The sequence below is a fragment of the Filicampus tigris genome, chromosome 1, assembly GCF_054856515.1.
Source record: "Filicampus tigris isolate MCC_2025a chromosome 1, RoL_Ftig_1.0, whole genome shotgun sequence".
NCBI lineage: Eukaryota > Metazoa > Chordata > Actinopteri > Syngnathiformes > Syngnathidae > Filicampus > Filicampus tigris.
The window spans coordinates 2,471,006-2,488,510 of NC_141217.1; the positions used below are offsets into that span (position 1 = coordinate 2,471,006).

The following is a 17,505-nucleotide window of genomic DNA, read 5'->3' on the forward strand; positions in this document are numbered from 1 at the left end:
ATCTAATCGCTCTGAAATGCTTGGACCGGTTCTCGTGACCAGCATCCATTTGGATGCATCAGGACTTCAGTAATTATTCGTGTCTTTGCCCCTTCCCTTTATTTATCATGAAACCCCATCCCCTCAAGTATACAAAAAAATGTAGAAAAGTTCATTTAGGTAGATGCGCTCAGACCTTGCGATCCATACAGTGTACAGAAACTAGCTTGTAAGTGCTACTAATGCAACAATCAGTTGCATTTGAGTGACTGCTGTGATCAATAAGTGACACGGCACTTGTTAGATAGGTCAGCTGTGTGACACGCAGTCAGCGGAATTCATGTCAGTTGAGTAAAAAGTCAGGTGTTGGGTACCCAAATAAGTAGAAGTCCCCCTGGTAGCGCGCATACAGGCGCCTGATGTCCCGTTTGCTGATTCCAGAGAAGTAGTGCTCAATCTTGGTCTTGTTGTAGTGTGTGATGCCGGGAGGGATGGCCGGGTAAGACACCAGCCGCTCGATGCCTGATCTCCTCAGAATGTGGGCGGCGTCCCGCTCCAGAGTCTCGTGGTGGCCTATGACATCGTAGTGGATGTCGCACGGCGCGCACAACTCGGCGTATGTCATCCAGTGAATGATGTGCTCGCCAAACTGACGATCCAGGCGGCGGCGGCCCTCGACGTCCCCCAGGTAACGGAGAAAATCCTCAAAGTGCAAGCCGGACGCCGCAAGGTCACTGTCGCGATGGCTTCTGCGGTACTTGCGGATGATGACCGGAGCGATGTCGTGCCGGTACCAAGGCTCAAAGCGGGGGTTCTTGATAAACTTGTCATTGAAGGCAGAGATCAGACGCTCGAATGGATCTCTCACGATGAAAAATTTAAAGTAAGTCTTTAACCTGTTGAGCAGAATACAAGTTATCCTGTTAACTATTCAGGATGGAAAAACCTTTAAAAAAAATACCAACATGCCTAGCTGGTGTGTGTACGGGTGTGTAAATTGAAGTGGCTTTAAACGTACAGATTGGCCCGGGGGGTCGTCAACCTTTAATACTCAAGGAGTCATTTCGATACAGTTTCCACGGAAAAGAAAACACTGGGAGCCGCAAACACTTTTTGACATCTGAAATGAAAATGTCTGCCTATTCGTCATTACCCACATCTATAAAGTGCATAATAAAATGAAACGGACTTACCTCACGACACCGACACACGATTGAAGGGGGTCTTTTTGCAACGAAGTATCCCATCTATCCATTTTAAACAAGCCAACGTAATCCAGCGAACCTTACTGTTTTCACTTGTGCTTTATTTGAGTATTTGCTATTTTCACATCTTTAATTTGCATAAAAATTACAGACGAAGAAGGAATGGATCATTAGAATCGATTTGCAGAACAAATTCATTTGACCATATTTGGACTTCCGAGGTGTTCGGCCGATGACGATACATGATTTTATTTTAATATTTAGAGATCACAGAAATCTTACAATTAACAAACGAACACACTAGTGAAATACTTTGTCTGAAATTGTGCAGTTTTGGTATCGCTGGCAGCAGGCGTGTCAGAAGGCAGTCACGCATGTCAGCTGCCTCCTGACACATCAAGTACTGTTAAACATCTCTGAAGAAGGCAAATGCTGATTGCCAAAATTGCACCAGGTCTGAAGAGAGAAGTTAAAACTTTGACTTGATAAAAAGACATGATACAGTATGTTATTCGTCTCAAAAATGTGTAACGAATTGGGTCATGTGTGTTGTAGTGACATTTGGCTAAGTTGTGTTGTTTTTGAGGTTCCGGAATGCATCACGCTGGATGGGAGGGGTGTGCGAGTGAGCGGACAGCGTGAAGGACGCGAGATCCGCGTGTACTTATGACGGGACTGTTGTTGCACTGTAGTTGGCGTCAACTACGGCCCACAGTAGCCGTGTTGGAATAACAAAAAGGGCGATAACTAAGATACGTCTGATGTCACAATACACTTCAATCGGACACTTCTAATTTATTTTCCCAAGCCACACAGAGCCCCAATATAAGGATGAAAGAGTCGCATGCGGCTCCAGAGCCGCAGGTTGCCGACCCCTGGACTTAGACCGAGGACATTATCGGGAATGCCTACGTTTGTGGTGCTCATTTCCTTTCTGGTAAGTTATCGTGGCCATTTGGTTGAAATGTTGAGTAAGCGGTCAGGAATTGTGGAAAACTGGCAAGGCGTGTTGCAAGATTCAGCCCGCCCCATCATTTTATGTGACCCGCAAAGGCAAATTATGAGCATCAACTTCAGGTTTCTTGCTAAAATACCAAAATTGCAAATTGTCTTCACTTTTAATAAGTACCATTGAGATATTGCAAGCATTTTTGTTATGTAGCGAAAATGCCTTCAGTTAGACCACATCTTCAGGGCTGAAGACAAGAGTTAGCCAGGAGATGCCATCAAGTCTGCTTCAGCCTCACTTCAACACAATTGAATCATCAGGGGACCCCCGCCATTTGACTTAACAAGGACATGCTAGGACTCAGGAAGACCCAAAATCCTGATAAGGAGCCACTCGTCATCACCTGAAAACCTCTCCAGACAACAGATGTGGATTCGAACGGCCTTAAAACAAACTTCATGGAGCCTCCCCCCAGCGGGAAGCCAGAAGGTGTTTCTCACAAACCCCGATGAATATCGACAGTGCTGGATGAAGACCCCAAGTGGTCAACATGGGAACTGCAGCATTGAACTTCTTATGCTTTTGATCAATCAAAATTACCTTGAAATGAAACATAGTTGAATGTATGTTTGTATATTGCTTACTTTGTGTATCCTGCTAACTTTGCATTGATGAATCTGCTTCTCTATGGTAATAAATTATTTTCCTGGACTGGTTTATGAGTGTAGATATAGGCTTAAATTCATACCTTTGACTCCTAAACTTTAGACGCATTCAGAATGAGATGTTTCCCAGCTGAAGTATGACAGGTTATCCCAGTTACAAATTGTGAAAGGTTTCAAACAGGACAATTTAATAGACTCAAATCTAACTTTATTGTCATGACTTGAAGCTTACCTGAAACCTAAGCTGGAGGTGGGGTGGACATCTCACCCCCTCTTCTTTTTCTTAAAGAGATGAAAGAGTCTGGCCTTTGTCTCGCTCGCTCTGAACTTCAAGCTCTCCAGACAAACTCTCTCAACTTGACCCTCTCTCAAAATAATCTCTTCAAGAATTGGCTCTTCAAAAATTTCTCTCTCTCCAAAGCTCTCCCCCAAAGAAACTTCTCAAACTCACTTTTTCACTTCTCAACTTTTGGATCTTTTGGCTGCATTTTTGCTGGAGCATCCACGCGCCCGAAAATCAACCGCGGTCGACCTGAAAAGCTAAATTGGACCGCTCCGAACCTCGTCACCACACATGTGGCAGACGCGCCGGACTCCGGCCCTTAGGCAGCAACCCCTGAAGCAACACGCCGGTTCTGTCCCGTTCGGACCCCCAACCCCGCGCCGCGGCCGGTCGGGTCATCTGAGAACCCAACAAAGCTTGGTCCTGCTCCAAGCAGCCCCGTTCTATTTTTCTTTTTTCAATTTTTTTTTGGTTGTTCTTCCATCTGCAAATGAGTGAAGGTCCTTCCTCTCATCGCTCATTACGTGAGCTTCAGCAAATGAAAGTGACTACTGTGTGACTCGCCGAGGCTTTTCACAGTGGGTGCATACAAATTGATAGTGAACGCTAGCTTACTTTGTGCATTTCATAAAGTCCGCCGACTTGACTCTAGTCGTCCATACACTCATTTAGTCAGACGTCCCATTCTTCACTTACCTCCCTATTATTTTTTATATATATTTTTTTGTTTTTCTTCGTTTATTTAGGCCTGCTATATCGTAGTGTTTTCTTGTTATGTTCCACTAGAATAGTTAATAAACATTGTCCATATACAGAAGTCAAGCGTGAATTGTGTGTGTGTTTGGGTCAAGGTATTAACCTCTATTTTATGCCAAGAGCTCACAACTTATTTTATTGTAGCACAACAATTTCTCATGAACACTGACAACTATTACTGATTTAATGAGCTTTTTCGTCAAATACCCCTCTAAATAACATAAAACGTTGATGTGGTGCCCCTAGAGGCGGGCAGGAGTAATGCAGGCATTGCTCCCGGCTGCTACAAACTATTGACACTCTTATGAGTGACCCCCATTTTGCTAGAGTTACTAATCGCCCTTTCAAAATAACTGAAAAATAAATGGTTTTTTTTAAGTATGGGAAATTATGAAGAAGGTTTACAGGAGGTCAAAATATATGTAATTAGTGGTGCAACTGATCAAAAAAGATCACAGTTCAGATTGGATCACTGATTAGGGTCACGGATCGGATTGTTTTTCGGATCAGCAAAAATAAAAAAAATAAAAAATAAAAATAGAACTCTGTCTTTAGTTATTTTAGAAAACAGGTTTGCCCGTTAAAGCAACACTGTGCCATATGTCAGTTTTTGTTGATTATGGCGGCACCATATGGTAGCACAGCTCCGATGCACGGTAATGTCGTGCTCTCACTGGCCTGTAAGTTGGACTGAATTGCATTAATATTTCTAATGGCTGTGTGAAAGATGAATAGCAATGAGGTAATTAATATAATTTTGTTTAGACAATATTTTTCTTATTTTGTTTGTTTTGGGGCTTCTGCCATGGCACCAGTAATAGCGTGTCGACGTTCGAGTTCCTTATAGCAAAAGGAGGAAGTGAGTATGCCGTAAAGCAATTCAGGACATTTGTATGTTTTTGTGTGCCAGGGTTGCTTCCACCCTCCTCAAAGTTCCTTAGTGCGAGTAAAAACGATACAGACCCCCCAGGGCATGACAAAAGTCCCATTCAACTACTTGTAAGTCAATGTTTCATCAAAAGAATTGTGAAACAATTTTATTAAGGTCGATTTCTTGCCCAGTGCTGCTTTAAAGAAACATTCAAATCAAATGTCAAATATGCAATATAAAGCAAAATACTTTCTTATTTTATACACGGCCCGTGAATGAGAAAAACCTCAAAGTGCAATTTAACGCACATCCTCTTCCTTTAAATCGTGTCATAAAATGACGGTGTAATTAATGAACGGTTTCTTAGCATCCTAAATTAGCAGTTGAATATGATTTTGTGATGGTGTTGTGTTGATGTTGGTAGCAACTATGTAGTGGCAATAAAAACTGGGCCAAGTCAAGCTGAAATGACAAAAAAGATAAGTCATGGTAGCCGTTACGCCACCACATGGGCAAACTTCAAAATAAAAGCCTATTGAGACTACAGGGAGTCCTCATTTTATGAACGAGTTCCGTTCCTACACTGGCAATGTAACACAAATTTCCGCGTATGTTGGATTTCACCGTTAAAGTCGAAATTTATGTCAAAATACTTTGTTTGAAATTACGAAAATACATTGAAATAAAAAGCAGAATATGCTGTACTTAGCACTGCTGAGATGTGGATGGAGAAGAAGGAGAGGAGGGCGAAAAAGGCAAAGATACTGCCGCGGTGCAAACACACGATCGAGACACTCTGCGCATGCTCATTACTCAACCACAAGGAATGCTGGTCGTTGTAGTACAGGAAGTGCTTGTATGCGGACGCGCGTTGTTTGGCGAGAAATCCATCGCAAATACACAAGCAAAGGTAAACAAGCTCAGAGGCGCAGCACAAAAGCACACTTTTGGAGCAAGAGGGAAACCGGCTGCTTCATTCATGTGGTGAGTGACATGAATAATATCAAGTGTTTTATTGACAGTTGAAAGTAACAAGCGGAAATGATGTCCATTTGAGTCATGACGACGTGTGTCGCCGTACACAGTGGGTTATTCAAATGCCGGAGCAACTCTGTCCGCTCAATCATGTAAACGGAATATTCTGAATGTTTCAGAAATCGGAATTTTGACTTTAACCCGAATATTGACTGCATGTATACGTGGTCACTAAGGTGCTGGGGAAAAAATGGAGGAGGAGGCACGGGCGTCGTAAAGTCGAAACGTCGACTAAAGCAAAGTACGTCGTAATATGAGGACTGCCTGTATTGCAAGTTAGCCTTTGCGTTGGCAGTAGGGCTGTCCCAAACGATTATTTTTCTCCCGATTAATCTATCGACTACTTTTTCCGATCAGTCTAACGATAATTTTTTCAACTAATACAGCAATTTTGGGGTTGACAATTAATAATTCATCAAACCACTTCTGAACACTTTTTTAAAATTCTTTGTTTATTCAAGTAAAAAAAAAACTTTTGAAATTGAATAAACACTCATCTCTTTTAGGCAAGCATCATGACGTGTGAAAATGAATGAGGTATTTCTCTGTCCATGCATTACAGTGAAACAATGTGTGAGCTCATGTTAAGCAGCCCAAGTATAACTAAAAAATAAATAACTCATAAATAAAGTCCAATGAGGAAAACCCTCCACAAATGCAATGGGTCTCATTTTCTGGACAATAATTTTAAGGATACTTTGTGTGATTTGAGATTCTTTTTCTGATGTGCATTCCGTTTTTATTTTGTGGGGGACTGTGTAACATCAGTTTGCTTTCACCTTAAAAACAGACAGATAAAGTAGAGCGCATACTGAAAGTCATCACAATGATTCACATAGTCACAGACTATGGTAAGAAGGTCGGTGTTTCCTCTAGTTTTTGTTGTTTTTGTTTTGTTTGTTTTTTTAAGCAGCGGAAGCAGGACATCATCCTAAATACGATGTGCATGCTGTTTGCACCCGGGGTCTGCACAAAGACGCTGAGACCAAGCGCTTTCCGGGACAGCAGCAGTTTAGATATATAAACAGATGTTGCGTGTTATCGTTTGTTGGTACTTAGGGGTGGGTGATCTGGCAAAAATATCATATCACGATTTTTAAAAAATAAAATCACGATCACGATTTTCTCATGATTCTTTTTTTACATGTTTTTTTTAAAACTAATTTGCACATTTCTGACCATGTTCCTCATGATAAACATACAAAACATAATTAAAATGTGTATAAAACTCTAAAAGAAAAAATGACATTTTAAGTCAGCTAAGCTTTCTGAACAGGTTTTAATTTGAATCATGGCAATTTTTATCAAAATGTGCAGTGAAAGTAAACATAAAAGGTAGCATAATGTAAACATAAAAACACAGCTCGTAACGCAGGTCTAGTACTTTGAAGACTTTTAAACCCCTCGTTTTCCACTGTTTTAATGGGAATCATGTCTTCAGCAAGGTAATAAGTCACTGCCTCAGTTACTTCTTTACACTGCTTGCTTGTTTTTTCATATGGAGTGCTCTTGTTAAATGGCTGTGTTACCGTGGGTTGCGTTACCTTGGAGCTAGCGGCTGCCTCTGGCTGCCTCTGGCTGCCACGTGTCCGATCTCCGTTTGCTTTGGCTGTCGGCGCTGACGTCCGAACTGAGTCTCTGCAAACTTTGCAAATAACTGATTTGCGCTTTCTCCTCCGAGGAAAAGCCAAACCAAATCGACACCGTGGATGTGGAGTTTCTTTTCGGGACCAACTCGGCTTCGTGGTGACTTTCCGCTATAGCTTCCCGCTATACAAACACACAGGGAGGCGGGGAGTGTCACGTACGGTGCACTGTGCGTGCTGTGATTGGTTGTCGGGTATACGCGTCAGTGGCTTTGCGCCGCGATAGAGCTAAACTGTTTAGAATGTGCCATGTAGACGATCAAACGATCTTTCGGCTTTATGAGATCGTGAACACCGCTTAACGATTTAATATCGTCATATCGCCCACCCCTAGTGGGTACATAAAGAAACAGAACCAGTTACGTTAGTTGCAAGCACCAACTCAATTTGACTGGAGTGAAATATAAATTCAATCAAGGTAGCTCGATCAGGAATATTAATCGATACGTCGGTGTGGTGGGTGACTCGTTACACCCTAATTTCCCCCAAAAAATTGTTTGTTTTTTTTAAACGTTTTGCTAAAGTTAGCCCCATAATGCACAAAGCTGAAACACAACACTGTAATTTTGACTGCAACCCGCCGCTTCGAGAAATGAAACTTAACGATGCACATTAACAATACGTTGCACATAACAGCAACTAGAGTAAAACCGGGTCATATTAGTTCGTAGTTACTTAGATGAACTTAGGATCCTCTAGATTTTTGCTTTCTGTCATCTTCCAGCAGCACCTGGGTGACGTCGCTTCAGGTGTTCGTTCATGTTGAGGTATTCACATCATCGACACTCGACGGTATGTGCGTGCCGACGTATTTACGTCATCGGTAGCCGGGACAGCCCTAGTTGGCAGCGTGTTACGTTCTGAGAATGTTTGCAGCTTCCTTGGCATGTCTAACGCCAGCGCACACACCGGATAAACTGTTTCTCCGGGTACTCCGGTTTTCCTCCCACATTCCAAAAACATGCATGGCAAGTTGATTGCACTCTCTAAATTCCCCCTAGGTGTGATTGTGGGTGCGGATGTTTGTTTGTCTCTGTGTGCCCTGCGGTTGGCTGGCAACCAATTCAGGGTGTCCCCTGCCTACTGCCCGAAGACAGCTGGGATAGGCTCCAGCATGCCCCGCGACCCTTGTGAGGAGAAGCGGTATCGATAATGGATGGATGGATAGTCGCGATTAGTCATCTATTCGGATCATACCACACCAGGTTCTGATATGACCATCGGTAGCTTACAACAAGAATTCTTTAAGGCATGTACAAAATAAGAATAATAAAGACAATTAAGATGAAAGTACATTCAAGTTGTATTACACTTTGCAGCTTGTAGCAACATTCCTGACATGTTTACAGATGATGGAGTAATTGAAATTGAAGGCAGTACTGTGGCCTTAATTTTTTTTAGCTGTAAAGGTTTGTGTATTTTAAAATGGAACCAAAAACTATACACTATGCCGAGTTGAACTAATACTTTGAAATTACCTACAAATACAAAAAAGAAATACTTGAAAACATATTTTTTTCACTTTTCTTGAGCACCAAGCCTTTTTTTAATATAGGAGTGAAATCATATGAGTAAATTTAGGGCAAAGCAACTGTGCTAAATAAATCTAAACACTTTATCTAAACTTTATCCAAAACATTTTGTTTTACTTCTATAACATGCATAATTTGATCTAAACATTCAAAATGTGGTATGCACCCGGAACAGAAAAAAACCCTAAAAGATGAGGAGGACCATGATTTTTTTAGTGGTCTGAATTAGTATATTCTAACGACCTAGATATGTTATGTCTTTTATTGTTAGTTGTTGCCATTAAGTGTTTGTGGAAAATAGGTCATGTTGTTTAACTTTTAGTGGTTCATAAACGCAACACTCGATACGTGGCCATAGTGACCGTGAGGCAGCACATGTCCTCTTACTATATGTCAACTGCGGGTATACAAAAACTGTGTTTTGTTTTTTAATAAACCTGAGTTTGCTGACTAATGCCTCCATAATCCATAGTACACGCTAAAAAATTACATGCGTGTGGCATTCCATCAGACGCACACGGGAGTCTGTGTGTGCTAACTACAGCTCCCTTCCAGAAATGACTGTCCCAATGTCATAAATGAATATTGGGCATCAGCCACAAGGTGCTTCCTTTTTAGATGCTCTTTTATCACCGCCGTGCTGCTATGAAAGGGAGATTTACATTGCTTTAGGTAATTTTGTGAAATGCGCCCGGACTTTCGGATTTTGTTGTTAACGCCCACTCGGGTAGCCATGACACCATTACCCACAAATGTTTCTGTTTACATCACGGATGACCACTACTGCGCATGTGCGTTGCAAACCGGCATGACATGAGAGAACGGCTATTGTTAAAAATGGCATTGCAAATTCAATTCTTTTATTTCTTTCTTTTTTTACATCAATGCATATTTTAAGCAGTTTATAGCGATTTTATAACGATTTTTGATACATCGTTACATCCCTAGTTGCAATGAAGCAAAACAACAAACAATTTATCGGAATCAGCCATCTTTGATGTTTACATTCGCCTCGAACGCTTTGTGGTCGGAACTGGGACAATCCGAGTCTTCCAACCTTCCACGAATGCAGCGTTGGCTGTACCACCAGCAGAGCTAGTGGTGCGGGCCGTGGGGGCACCCCCTACCAATATGCTTGGACCCCCCAGGTGCCAAGCCAGATAATTGACTTCAGTCTCACAAAGCACAACTGCAGATGACATGTTTACTGCACCAGCTTAGCATATCTTAGTTAAACACAGTAAGCTAATCAGTAACTAATTTATATTTGGAAGATGGCAATATCATACAGTATATCCCCTTGAATTGTCTGTATGTCACATTAATCAAATATATCATCAAGAAGAGTGAAGTCGGCTGTTCATTAATTACGTAGCAACGGTACTGTAGCATACACAATTTTTGCAGCGTAAACATAAAGCCAGCTGACGAAATATGTTGTGCTTCTCTCATTGTTTTTATTATTCAGAAAACATTGGATATTTCAGTTGCGTTTGTTATGTTATATTGTATTTAAAGTTTTCTTACATGATTGTGCACTTCTGTTATTTCAAATAAAAGATTTCTGGATTGAATGATGGTCTTGATTTTGGGCCAGGAGGGCCCCCATGCTCACTCTTGCCGAGGGCCCCCACTGTGACTACCAGAAACGCCCCTGATCTGTGTACTCGGGTGCGGAGAGGGTCATCACTGTGACTCACCTGTGTGTAATTTCCTGCGGCGTCAGTGATGAGAGGCGAGGCAGGCCGTTCTTCTCATGGTCGTGGACGAGGTTCTCTGGGATCTCCTCAACACCTGAAAAGGCTCCTGTCAATGACAACAATAACACGAAAAGTCAGCAGATGAGTTGATGGCGCATGTGAATGAATGCGTGTCCGATGTACCATTGAGGGTAATTAGGACCTTCTTCCACTGCGTGTTTCCCACTTTGGGGGTCTGGCAGAACAAGATGTTGTGCTTGTCGCAGACAAAGATGCGATCCAGGACAAACTTGCTGATGGGGGTGTGAGTCAAATTCCTGAGGCTGCTGTTCTTACATACAGCTGAGAGCAGTTGTAGTCGACTTTCAACAACAGAGTCCCACTCTGACATCGTAGGGGCGGCTGAATACTGAGCCCTCCACTTAACCCCCTCCCACCACACACACACACACACACACCCCCACACCCGCGCACACACACACACACACACACGCGCGCACGCACACGCAGTAAGTCAATTACAATATATATTTCGTTAGTTATGGCTTACCTTGATTTGCTGTTTACCTGATCTGGTTGGTGTGAAACCGGTTTTCCTGCATCGGGAAGCGGAAGCTTCCCCACCGTGTATCCCGACACAGTCGAGCTGCGACCACCAAGTCGCTCTTCATATTCTGTAAAATATCAATGAGGGTGCTTTAAAGAAAAACAAAACACGTGACCCATCACTGCGAGGAGAACTCACCCTCGACAGCTCTGTGGTTAATGAACTTGGTGACAAATACGAGGATGAGCAGCACCCAGCCGCAAGCCCCGAGGAACAACCAGTGGTGCCGCATCGCTGCATCAGCCGGCGGCCAAGGAAGCCTCTCAACGCTGTTGACAAGCTAGAGCTGGCCTGCCTTGTGCATGAACTGATGACGCCTGCTCGAACAGAGTCAACACGTCTTCATTCCCAACCAAATTCGTCCATTTGCGTTCGAGTCAATGTCCTGAGAATAAACAACAACTAGCTGACTCACTAGCCTAGCCGTTAGCTCCAGAAGTTAGCCGTGGATTTTGGCTACTGGACTGCGGCCGCAAACAACCTCCTCACGTGGACGCCAACGGTGTATTTTCTCCGTGAAAGGCGTGGTGACAGCAACCAGGCGCTTGGCGTTGTCAAGCTGATTTCGGTGAAGATAGTCGACTCCGAACACCACATGAGGCAGAAGACTGGCGATCCGGTGCCCTTTACCAGTATTGGATATAACAAAGATTACAACCACCGCACCATACTGTGTTTTAGTGTATAGCGGCGCAGTCGTTTGTCGTAAAAGACGCTTGGTTTCATCCTGCCCGGTGTGTATCCACAACGTGTACCAAATCTACGGGGTTCTTCTTCTCTTTTTCCTCGTGATGTTATGAGATGTGCCGAGTCTTCCCAATACAATGTGGTGTAGCTTGCAGAGCGATAAAAACTTGCTTGACGTTCAATATTCACAGGTTAGGGACCGTCCACAAATTGTATGTTGCAGGGTGTCATCAATTGACAAAAATATTCACCAAAAGTCAGTGAATTAACATTTTGTCATTCTGATTGCTGTAGTAGATAGCAAAGGGAGGCATCTAACTACTACCCCTCAAATTTTCGTTATAGAGATCATTTTTGGCGCCAATTCAAGGATGAGTATCGTGCTAAATTGACACAAATATTCATAAAAAATGAGGTGTAACACCTTTTCTCATTCTGATTGCTGTAGTAGGTGGCAAAGCTTCTAACTACTACACCTCAAATTTTTGCCATGTAGGTCATTTTGGAGCCAATTCAAGGACCAATATCAAACTCTATTGGCAAAAATATTCATAAAAATCAGGTGAAACACTTTTTCTCATTCTTATTTCTGTAGTAATTAGAAATGATGGTCCTTTAATTACTACAGGTCAAAGTGTCAACATAACTGTCATTAAGGAGAAGATAATATTCAACAATACTCAATGACAAATACACATACATATATCTATATACAAATGTCACTCAACCACATTGTGGTTCTTGATGGAAGATTGCTTTCTGCCATTCCCAAACAAGACAAATGGAACCATCTCTTGCATTTGTCACATTTGACCTATACAAACCACAAAAAGTAAATGCACATTAATATATATTCATCGTTTCTATCCACTCGAGTCTCACTCACAGATGATACTCACCCAAAGAATATGTGTACCTTGTGCTTTGGAGCCTAGAGGAACTTTCATTGCACAGTAGGAACAGATGTCCTTGTATTCTTAAAAAAAAAAGTCCAAAACATTAATGTACACCTACTGCCTTTCAGAAAAGATAGCAGGTGTATAATTGATTGATATTACAAAAGTTATTTGGTGATGATCAACAATTAGAAAGTGTATGCTTATAAAATGGACATTACCTGATGCAATTAGCATATTCTCTGCCATCTTTAGTCTCAGATGCTCTATACTTTGTTGATGGGGCCTGACGATAAGCTGATGCGGAATTGAAGGAAATCCTTCAATAATTTATCTCGCCATCTTAACAGAAAAGGACCAAATACTGTTTGTGAGCCAACTGACAAAGTGTGAAGACATGCATGTTGTCCAAAGAGCATTGATCCAAGACAACAAAAATTTGAAATTGTCTGCATTACCTCCATGACAAAGACCCCACAACTAGTCCCATCTCTTTGATTTGAGTGTGGAATTGTTGCAGGTTTCCATGTCAAACTCAACCAATCCCTGTGCCCAAGTAAATTGAACCTTGTCTTTCCTATTGTATTTTCCTATTTAAAAACACAAGTGTGGTATCTGTAAGTATAATGAATGATTATTTTTCTTTCCAAGACTTATTTCAGTGTTCATCCTTCCATAACTAAAGTCCAGAAAGTAGGAACCCTGCCACAGTTTGGCTTTAGCCACAGGTGAATGAAACAACCGGTAGGTAAACTCGATGACCGTTTATATCATATAGTAGTCTATAATAATTTCAAATGAACGTATGAAAAATGTCTCAACTAGGAATATGCGCGACTAGTCGTTTCGCCGTTTAACCGTCTACGATTTATCAAATGTTTTGTATTTTACTTGTCGGTTAAATGCGGCATTAAGTATCACGCATCTTGTTCCACACACCTCTGCCTCGGCCTCTGTAAACATGCTGAGCACCAAGAGAGAGAATTGCTCCCTCGCCCCTAAAAAATCAAATTTTTTTGTGTAAGCGTTCATATTACCGGTACATTAAAAATGCGACCTCTGTCTTGTCTGCTGTATGAACACATGCGTCGTCAAATTGGCCCGCCTGCGCAGAAGAAGAGACGACATCACACCCGACGTGTTTGCGGAAGTAGATGTGGTCCAGCGTGTCGGGGCATTCAAGCAATTAGGTAGCAGGTAGAAATAAATACAGTATTTGGGGGAAATTGTGAGGCGACGCTCTCATATCTCATTTCATGGAGACATCACTAACGATGACGTCACGTCATAACCGTGCGTAAAAAATCAATCTATCTGAGCCGTGGCTGAATTACTACGATCACCATAAATGTCCACTTTATGTTTCACGTTTCAAGTGGGATTAAATTAAAGTAAAATATAAAGTCAATAGTGCAGATTCGATCCCCCTTCTGCCAGGACTCTCCCTACGCCTGCGCGGAGCGCATCTTGGGCTCGTCAATGTCGTATTCAGTATATGCGACCTGGCAGTTCAGACCACGCACGCATTGAAAAAGATCGGATACATATCCGATCTAGGACCACATAAGAAAGCGACCCAGGTCGCATTTGAAAACATCTGAATTGAGCCGTTCAGACTATCATAAAAAAATCAGATACAGGTCGCATATGGGCAAAAAAATCCATTCTGGGTCGCATTTGCCTGCGGTGTGAACCTAGCCTTAGAGGAAAGACACACAGCTGAAAACTTGGCTTCTCTCCTGCGGAGTGTGATGGGTACGTGGGCACTACCAAAATAAATTCGTCCCCTGTGTGCATGGTAATGCAGCTAACATGGTGCTAGAGAATGAGACCCTGCTGGACTGGGAGTCATACCATTACACATTACATTATTCATAATAAATGCCATGCATTGCATTGGAAAATGTTTCAGAAATGTATTTCTCTTTCAATTGTTCACCTTTATTCAGTCAGTTGTTGTTACAATTTACAATTTAAATTAACAAACTGTCCTGAATGTTTGGGCTAAAATAGCCCCTAAATACACACAACATTTGCATTTTAAACTTTGAATTCAAAATGTATTAAAATTCAAGTTTTCTTCCTTATAGACTAGTCGAAAATAAAATTTGAGACTAGCCGGCGGGCAAATTAGTCGAAATTCCTATCCCTAGACTCAATTATCATATGTAGATATAGGTCTAAAACATGAAAAAATTCCCACCTGAAGCGCTCAGCTGCCTCCATAGACACTTTAAGATCAAGGCTAGCATTGACAGGATCAACCACAAAAATTTGTGTTGTTGGTGCATGCAGGTACTGTCCAGAGATGAAAAAAAAAGAAACCCATTCAAAATACATGTACGGTGAAAGGATGACTGGACCATTGAAATAAAATAAAAAACTGCAGATGGTACTTTTGTGTTTATACTTTTTTTTTTGACTTTCTGTCATGCTCATTGTTTGCGTTCTGCATCCCCAACATCTCATCCTCCTCCTCCCATTTCTCCTTCTGATCTTTCTTTGGATCCCTCTGAATATCATGACTTGGGGGAGGTGTTTAGTAAGTCTCGGGCGCTTCCCCTTGCTCCTCACCGACCATATGACTGTGGCATTGACTTACTCGCAGGAGCCCCCCTACTTTCTAGTAGACTTTATAATCTGTCACGCCCCGAGAGGGAGACCATGGAGAAGTACATCAGTGAGTCCTTGGCTTGACAAAAAAGACAAGATCCTATGGCCATGCATCGACTTTTAAAATGTAAATGGCATCACCATTAAGAATAAGTACCCACTTCCGCTCATTGACCCCTCCTTTGAGCCTCTAAATCAAGCCATCATTTTCACCAAACTAGACCTTTGCAATGCTTATCATTTGGTGCGAATCCGGGAGGGAGATTAGTGGAAAACAGTGTTTAAGACAGCCCTTGGCCATTTTGAATATTTGGTGATGTCTTTTGGTCTCACTAATGCTCCGGCCGTTTTTCAAGCACTCATTAATGACGTTCTTTGTGATATGCCTTACCAGTTTGTGTATGTTTATCTCGATGACATTTTGATTTTCTCTCGAACCCCAGAAGAACATGTCCAGCAGGTTGGATTAGTTCTTCAGCGTCTCCTTGAAAACAAACTCTTTGTCAAAGGATTCAATTAGATAGTTCTTAACTTGTTTACTGTAGCCTCATCAAACTCCCTATGAATACCGTTCTTGTTTTGTTTTTCAGGAAATATAATTTTTGTAAGACACTGTATTGTGAAATTATTATTACATTTTCTATCCCTGATTGAGAGCCCTTGCAATAGGGGTGGGGGCAGCTGGGGGTTTATTTGTTGATATTTCATTATTTCTTTAGTCATAGAGACAAATTGTTGTGGAAGTGCATTTATCAATTTATGAAAGTTACATCTAGATGGGCTGAAATTATATTTGTAATTAAATTGATCATAAATCAATAACACACCATTGTCATCCATTAGATGTGACAATGGCCATATGTTCCTCTCAAACCAATCCTCAAAAAATAATGATTTATTCCTGTGTAATATGTAACCATTATTCCAAAGAGCAGTCACGTGGTGAGTAGTTGTGAACGTACAACATTTTCCAATACAAAAGAATTTGTTTGTGGAACTCAGACAAATGAATTGGTAATTTTTCTATCACAAAGTCACAAACAAGAAGAAACTGTAAACCTCCTAGTTTTTATATATATATAGTGAGGGATGCAATACCAGAAGGAGTCTCTATTAATAGCCCATGATTTAAGACAATTTATTTTCAAGGTCCCATTGAGGCAATCAATATCTATTATCAATCTATTTCTTTAACCAGGTGACCTTTTTTCATGTAACGTGGTTTATTTCGCCAAATAAAGTTGAAATTAATTTGGTTGATAGATTTGATCAGTTTATTTGGAATTGCTTGGGAGTAGGCCGGGTAAATGCATCTTGATAAATTTTCTACTTTGGTTAAATAGATTCGGCCTATGATCGATAAATCTCGCTGCAGCCGTAAATCAAGTTGGGACTTACATTGTTTTATTTTATTTTTAATATTCAGAGTCTGACTCTGCTTCTTATTCTTTGTTAGATAAACACCTAGGTATTTTATTACAGATTTGACTGGAATGTTATGAATATTTTCTAATTCTGTATCATGTATAGCTAAAAGTTCACATTTCTGAAGATTTAGAGTTAGCCCTGACGCTAAAGAGAATTTTTTATTTTTTTCTGTAGCTATGGGTATTTGATAACGATTTTTAAGAAAAAGAGTTGTGTCATCAGCCAGTTGGCTGATCACTACTTCACTTCCTAATATATTTAGTTTCTTAAAGTCAACACACGTTTTTATGTATACGGCTAGCATCTGTGTGACTAGATTAAACCAATATGGTGATATTGGACAGCCCTGCGGGATTCCTACATTTATTTTGAAACTAGAGTTGTAAAGAGACACAACTGTTTATATTCTGATAAAGACCTACAATCATTCTTCAAAAACCTAATGCCAAAACCGAATAATTCAAGCACAGCTAGGATGAATGAATGCTCCACCGAATCAAAGGCTTTGTAAAAATCCAAAAATAGAAGGAATCCCTCATCCTCAATAAGATTATTGTATTCAATAATATCCATTACCAGCCCTATATTATTATGAATTGATCTGCCTTTTAAGAATCCAAACTGAGTATGGTCTACTATATTAGATATTCCGG

At 41.2% G+C, this 17,505-nt stretch overlaps 1 protein-coding gene across 4 annotated transcripts; it reads right to left on the reverse strand.

Moving 5' to 3' along the window:
* Window positions 1–84: 84 nt before the first annotated feature.
* On the reverse strand, window positions 85–12,228 carry chst10 (carbohydrate sulfotransferase 10). Of its 4 annotated transcripts, XM_086046901.1 has the most exons (6): window positions 11,644–12,225; window positions 11,367–11,545; window positions 11,189–11,295; window positions 10,805–11,051; window positions 10,622–10,727; window positions 85–875 (listed from the first exon to the last, which is right to left on the reverse strand). In XM_086046901.1, exons 2-6 carry the CDS (start codon window positions 11,458–11,460, stop codon window positions 323–325), a joined length of 1,107 nt encoding a protein of 368 aa, XP_085903027.1. In that variant the 5' UTR covers window positions 11,461–11,545; window positions 11,644–12,225; the 3' UTR covers window positions 85–322. The 4 variants fall into 4 exon arrangements, with proteins under 4 accessions (XP_085903027.1, XP_085903043.1, XP_085903035.1 ...); XM_086046917.1 differs by having other exon boundaries at window positions 10,805–11,037; window positions 11,367–12,228; XM_086046909.1 differs by having other exon boundaries at window positions 10,805–11,042; window positions 11,367–12,226.
* Window positions 12,229–17,505: the final 5,277 nt, after the last annotated feature.